Source organism: Atractosteus spatula, chromosome 16 (assembly GCF_055471065.1).
Source record: "Atractosteus spatula isolate fAtrSpa1 chromosome 16, fAtrSpa1.hap1, whole genome shotgun sequence".
Classification (NCBI taxonomy): Eukaryota; Metazoa; Chordata; class Actinopteri; order Semionotiformes; family Lepisosteidae; genus Atractosteus; species Atractosteus spatula.
The window spans coordinates 16,290,821-16,297,020 of NC_142721.1; the positions used below are offsets into that span (position 1 = coordinate 16,290,821).

The 6,200-nt window shown below is 55.8% G+C and overlaps 1 protein-coding gene and 1 pseudogene across 1 annotated transcript; both read right to left on the bottom strand.

The window, feature by feature from the left end:
• Positions 1-780: 780 nt before the first annotated feature.
• On the bottom strand, positions 781-1,554 carry LOC148819673 (uncharacterized; the record flags this gene model as incomplete). Its single annotated transcript, XM_088935209.1, has 1 exon — positions 781-1,554. A coding segment is annotated over one exon (774 nt), but the record flags the coding sequence as incomplete, so codon positions are not given.
• Positions 1,555-1,785: 231 nt separating this feature from the next.
• Positions 1,786-2,738, bottom strand: LOC148819674 (uncharacterized; annotated as a pseudogene).
• Positions 2,739-6,200: the final 3,462 nt, after the last annotated feature.

A 6,200-nucleotide genomic window follows, 5' to 3' on the forward strand; every position in this document is an offset into this window, starting at 1 on the left:
GGTTGTTGTAGGAGGTGGAGGGGTGGTGATTGTTGTAGAGGGGGTGTAGGGGGTTGTTGAAGGAGGTGGAGGGGTGATTGTTGTAGAGGGGGTGTAGGGGGTTGTTGTAGACGGAGGTGGAGGGGTGATTGTTGTAGAGGGGGTGTAGGGGGTTGTTGTAGGAGGTGGAGGGGTGATTGTTGTAGAGGGGGTGTAGGGGGTTGTTGAAGGAGGTGGAGGGGTGATTGTTGTAGAGGGGGTGTAGGGGGTTGTTGTAGACGGAGGTGGAGGGGTGATTGTTGTAGAGGGGGTGTAGGGGGTTGTTGTAGGAGGTGGAGGTGTGATTGTTGTAGAGGAGGTGTGGGGGGTTGTTGTAGGAGGTGGAAGGGGTGATTGTTGTAGAAGGAGTGTGGGGGGTTGTTGTAGGAGGTGGAGGGGTGGTGATTGTTGTAGAGGGGGTGTAGGGGGTTGTTGTAGACGGAGGTGGAGGGGTGATTGTTGTAGAGGGGGTGTAGGGGGTTGTTGTAGACGGAGGTGGAGGGGTGATTGTTGTAGAGGGAGTGTGGGGGGTTGTTGTAGGAGGTGGAGGGGTGATTGTTGTAGAGGGGGTGTAGGGGTTGTTGTAGGAGGTGGAGGAGTGATTGTTGTAGAGGGGGTGTAGGGGGTTGTTGTAGGAGGTGGAGGGGTGATTGTTGTAGAGGGAGTGTGGGGGGTTGTTGTAGGAGGTGGAGGGGTGATTGTTGTAAAGGGGTAGTAGGGGGTTGTTGTAGGAGGTGGAGGGGTGGTGATTGTTGTAGAGGGGGTGTAGGGGGTTGTTGTAGGGGGGGTGTGGGGGGTTGTTGTAGAGGGAGGTGGGGTGGTGATTGTTGTAGAGGGGGTGTGGGGGGTTGTTGTAGAGGGAGGTGGAGGGGTGATTGTTGTAGAGGGGGTGTAGGGGGTTGTTGTAGGAGGTGGAGGGGTGATTGTTGTAGAGGGGGTGTAAGGGGTTGTTGTAGGAGGTGGAGGAGTGATTGTTGTAGAGGGGGTGTAGGGGGTTGTTGTAGGAGGTGGAGGGGTGGTGATTGTTGTAGAGGGGGTGTAGGGGGTTGTTGTAGGAGGTGGAGGGGTGGTGATTGTTGTAGAGGGGGTGTAGGGGGTTGTTGAAGGAGGTGGAGGGGTGATTGTTGTAGAGGGGGTGTAGGGGGTTGTTGTAGACGGAGGTGGAGGGGTGATTGTTGTAGAGGGGGTGTAGGGGGTTGTTGTAGGTGGTGGAGGTGTGATTGTTGTAGAGGAGGTGTGGGGGGTTGTTGTAGAGGGAGGTGGAGGGGTGATTGTTGTAGAGGGGGTGTAGGGGGTTGTTGTAGGAGGTGGAGGGGTGATTGTTGTAGAGGGGGTGTAGGGGGTTGTTGTAGACGGAGGTGGAGGGGTGATTGTTGTAGAGGGGGTGTAGGGGGTTGTTGTAGGAGGTGGAGGTGTGATTGTTGTAGAGGAGGTGTGGGGGGTTGTTGTAGGAGGTGGAGGGGTGATTGTTGTAGAAGGAGTGTGGGGGGTTGTTGTAGGAGGTGGAGGGGTGATTGTTGTAGAGGGGGTGTAGGGGGTTGTTGTAGGAGGTGGAGGGGGTGATTGTTGTAGAGGGAGTGTGGGGGGTTGTTGTAGGAGGTGGAGGGGTGATTGTTGTAGAGGGGGTGTAGGGGGTTGTTGTAGGAGGTGGAGGGGTGATTGTTGTAGAGGGGGTGTGGGGGTTGTTGTAGGAGGTGGAGGGGTGATTGTTGTAGAGGGGGTGTAGGGGGTTGTTGTAGGAGGTGGAGGGGTGATTGTTGTAGAGGGGGTGTAGGGGGTTGTTGTAGGAGGTGGAGGGGTGGTGATTGTTGTAGAGGGGGTGTAGGGGGTTGTTGTAGGAGGTGGAGGTGTGATTGTTGTAGAGGAGGTGTGGGGGGTTGTTGTAGAGGGAGGTGGAGGGGTGATTGTTGTAGAGGGGGTGTAGGGGGTTGTTGTAGGAGGTGGAGGGGTGATTGTTGTAGAGGGGGTGTAGGGGGTTGTTGTAGACGGAGGTGGAGGGGTGATTGTTGTAGAGGGGGTGTAGGGGGTTGTTGTAGGAGGTGGAGGTGTGATTGTTGTAGAGGAGGTGTGGGGAGTTGTTGTAGGAGGTGGAGGGGTGATTGTTGTAGAAGGAGTGTGGGGGGTTGTTGTAGGAGGTGGAGGGGTGATTGTTGTAGAGGGGGTGTAGGGGGTTGTTGTAGGAGGTGGAGGGGGTGATTGTTGTAGAGGGGGTGTGGGGGGTTGTTGTAGAGGGAGGTGGGGTGTGGATTGTTGTAGAGGGAGTGTATGGGGTTGTTGTAGGAGGTGGAGGGGTGATTGTTGTAGAGGGGGTGTAGGGGGTTGTTGTAGGAGGTGGAGGGGTGATTGTTGTAGAGGGGGTGTAGGGGGTTGTTGTAGGAGGTGGAGGGGTGATTGTTGTAGAAGGGAGTGTGGGGGGTTGTTGTAGGAGGTGGAGGGGTGATTGTTGTAGAGGGGGTGTAGGGGGTTGTTGTAGGAGGTGGAGGGGTGATTGTTGTAGAGGGGAGTGTGGGGGGTTGTTGTAGGAGGTGGAGGGGTGATTGTTGTAGAGGGGGTGTAGGGGAGTTGTTGTAGGAGGTGGAGTGTAGAGGGAGTGTGGGTGTTGTTGTAGGAGGTGGAGTGGTGATTGTTGTAGAGGTGGTGTAGGGGGTTGTTGTAGGAGGTGGAGGGGTGATTGTTGTAGAGGGGGTGTAGGGGGTTGTTGGGGGGAGGGATGTTGTAGAGGGGGTGTGGGGGGTTGTTGTAGGAGGTGGAGGGAGTGATTGTTGTAGAGGGGGTGTAGGGGGTTGTTGTAGGAGGTGGAGGGGTGATTGTTGTAGAGGGAGTGTGGGGGGTGTGTTGTAGGAGGTGGAGGGTGATTGTTGTAGAGGTGGTGTAGGGGGTTGTTGTAGGAGGTGGAGGGGTGATTGTTGTAGAGGGGTGTAGGGGGTTGTTGTAGGAGGTGGAGGGGTGATTGTTGTAGAGGGGGTGTAGGGGGTTGTTGTAGGAGGTGGAGGAGTGATTGTTGTAGAGGGCGTGTAGGGGGTTGTTGTAGGAGGTGGAGGGGTGATTGTTGTAGAGGGGGTGTAGGGGGTTGTTGTAGGAGGTGGAGGGGTGATTGTTGTAGAGGGCGTGTGGGGGGTTGTTGTAGAGGGAGGTGGGGTGGTGATTGTTGTAGAGGGAGTGTATGGGGTTGTTGTAGGAGGTGGAGGGGTGATTGTTGTAGAGGGGGTGTAGGGGGTTGTTGTAGGAGGTGGAGGGGTGAATGTTGTAGAGGGGGTGTAGGGGGTGGAGGAGGTGGAGGGGTGATTGTTGTAGAAGGAGTGTGGGGGGTTGTGGTAGGAGGTGGAGGGGTGATTGTTGTAGAGGGGGTGTAGGGGGTTGTTGTAGGAGGTGGAGGGGTGATTGTTGTAGAGGGAGTGTGGGGGGTTGTTGTAGGAGGTGGAGGGGTGATTGTTGTAGAGGGGGTGTATTGTTGTAGAGGGGGTGTAGGGAGTTGTTGTAGGAGGTGGAGGGGTGATTGTTGTAGAGGGAGTGTGGGTAGTTGTTGTAGGAGGTGGAGTGGTGATTGTTGTAGAGGTGGTGTAGGGGGTTGTTGTAGGAGGTGGAGGGGTGATTGTTGTAGAGGGGGTGTAGGGGGTTGTTGTAGGAGGTGGAGGGGTGATTGTTGTAGAGGGGGTGTAGGGGGTTGTTGTAGGAGGTGGAGGGGTGATTGTTGTAGAAGGAGTGTGGGGGGTTGTTGTAGGAGGTGGAGGGGTGATTGTTGTAGAGGGGGTGTAGGGGGTTGTTGTAGGAGGTGGAGGGGTGATTGTTGTAGAGGGAGTGTGGGGGGTTGTTGTAGGAGGTGGAGGGGTGATTGTTGTAGAGGGGGTGTAGGGAGTTGTTGTAGGAGGTGGAGGGGTGATTGTTGTAGAGGGAGTGTGGGTAGTTGTTGTAGGAGGTGGAGTGGTGATTGTTGTAGAGGTGGTGTAGGGGGTTGTTGTAGGAGGTGGAGGGGTGATTGTTGTAGAGGGGGTGTAGGGGGTTGTTGTAGGAGGTGGAGGGGTGATTGTTGTAGAGGGGGTGTGGGGGGTTGTTGTAGGAGGTGGAGGAGTGATTGTTGTAGAGGGGGTGTAGGGGGTTGTTGTAGGAGGTGGAGGGGTGATTGTTGTAGAGGGAGTGTGGGGGGTTGTTGTAGGAGGTGGAGGAGTGATTGTTGTAGAGGTGGTGTAGGGGGTTGTTGTAGGAGGTGGAGGGGTGATTGTTGTAGAGGGCGTGTAGGGGGTTGTTGTAGGAGGTGGAGGGGTGATTGTTGTAGAGGGGGTGTAGGGGGTTGTTGTAGGAGGTGGAGGGGTGATTGTTGTAGAGGGCGTGTAGGGGGTTGTTGTAGGAGGTGGAGGGGTGATTGTTGTAGAGGGGGTGTAGGGGGTTGTTGTAGGAGGTGGAGGGGTGATTGTTGTAGAGGGCGTGTGGGGGGTTGTTGTAGAGGGAGGTGGAGGGGTGATTGTTGTAGAGGGGGTGTAGGGGGTTGTTGTAGGAGGTGGAGGGGTGGTGATTGTTGTAGAGGGGGTGTAGGGGGTTGTTGTAGGAGGTGGAGGGGTGGTGATTGTTGTAGAGGGGGTGTAGGGGGTTGTTGTAGAGGGGGTGTGGGGGGTTGTTGTAGGAGGTGGAGGGGTGATTGTTGTAGAGGGGGTGTAGGGGGTTGTTGTAGGAGGTGGAGGGGTGATTGTTGTAGAGGGGGTGTAGGGGGTTGTTGTAGGAGGTGGAGTGGTGATTGTTGTAGAGGGGGTGTAGGGGGTTGTTGTAGGAGGTGGAGGGGTGATTGTTGTAGAGGGGGTGTAGGGGGTTGTTGTAGGAGGTGGAGGGGTGATTGTTGTAGAGGGGGTGTAGGGGGTTGTTGTAGGAGGTGGAGGGGTGATTGTTGTAGAAGGAGTGTGGGGGGTTGTTGTAGGAGGTGGAGGGGTGATTGTTGTAGAGGGGGTGTAGGGGGTTGTTGTAGGAGGTGGAGGGGTGATTGTTGTAGAGGTGGTGTAGGGGGTTGTTGTAGGAGGTGGAGGGGTGATTGTTGTAGAAGGAGTGTGGGGGGTTGTTGTAGGAGGTGGAGGGGTGATTGTTGTAGAGGGGGTGTAGGGGGTTGTTGTAGGAGGTGGAGGGGTGATTGTTGTAGAGGGAGTGTGGGGGGTTGTAGGAGGTGGAGGGGTGATTGTTGTAGAGGGGGTGTAGGGAGTTGTTGTAGGAGGTGGAGGGGTGATTGTTGTAGAGGGAGTGTGGGGGGTTGTTGTAGGAGGTGGAGGGGTGATTGTTGTAGAGGGGGTGTAGGGGGTTGTTGTAGGAGGTGGAGGGGTGATTGTTGTAGAGGGGGTGTAGGGGGTTGTTGTAGGAGGTGGAGGGGTGATTGTTGTAGAGGGGGTGTGGGGGGTTGTTGTAGGAGGTGGAGGAGTGATTGTTGTAGAGGGGGTGTAGGGGGTTGTTGTAGGAGGTGGAGGGGTGATTGTTGTAGAAGGAGTGTGGGGGGTTGTTGTAGGAGGTGGAGGAGTGATTGTTGTAGAGGGGGTGTAGGGGGTTGTTGTAGGAGGAGGAGGGGTGATTGTTGTAGAGGGGGTGTAGGGGGTTGTTGTAGGAGGTGGAGGGATGATTGTTGTAGAGGGGGTGTAGGGGGTTGTTGTAGTAGGTGGAGGGGTGATTGTTGTAGAGGGCGTTTGGGGGGTTGTTGTAGAGGGAGGTGGAGGGGTGATTGTTGTAGAGGGGGTGTAGGGGGTTGTTGTAGGAGGTGGAGGGGTGATTGTTGTAGAGGGAGTGTGGGGGGTTGTTGTAGGAGGTGGAGGAGTGATTGTTGTAGAGGGAGTGTGGGGGGTTGTTGTAGGAGGTGGAGGGGTGATTGTTGTAGAGGGGGTGTAGGGGGTTGTTGTAGGAGGTGGAGGGGTGATTGTTGTAGAGGGAGTGTGGGGGGTTGTTGTAGGAGGTGGAGGAGTGATTGTTGTAGAGGGGGTGTAGGGGGTTGTTGTAGGAGGTGGAGGGGTGATTGTTGTAGAGGGGGTGTAGGGGGTTGTTGTAGGAGGTGGAGGGGTGATTGTTGTAGAGGGGGTGTAGGGGGTTGTTGTAGGAGGTGGAGGGGTGATTGTTGTAGAGGGCGTTTGGGGGGTTGTTGTAGAGGGAGGTGGAGGGGTGATTGTTGTAGAGGGGGTGTAGGGGGTTGTTGTAGGAGGTGGAGGGGTGATTGTTGTAGA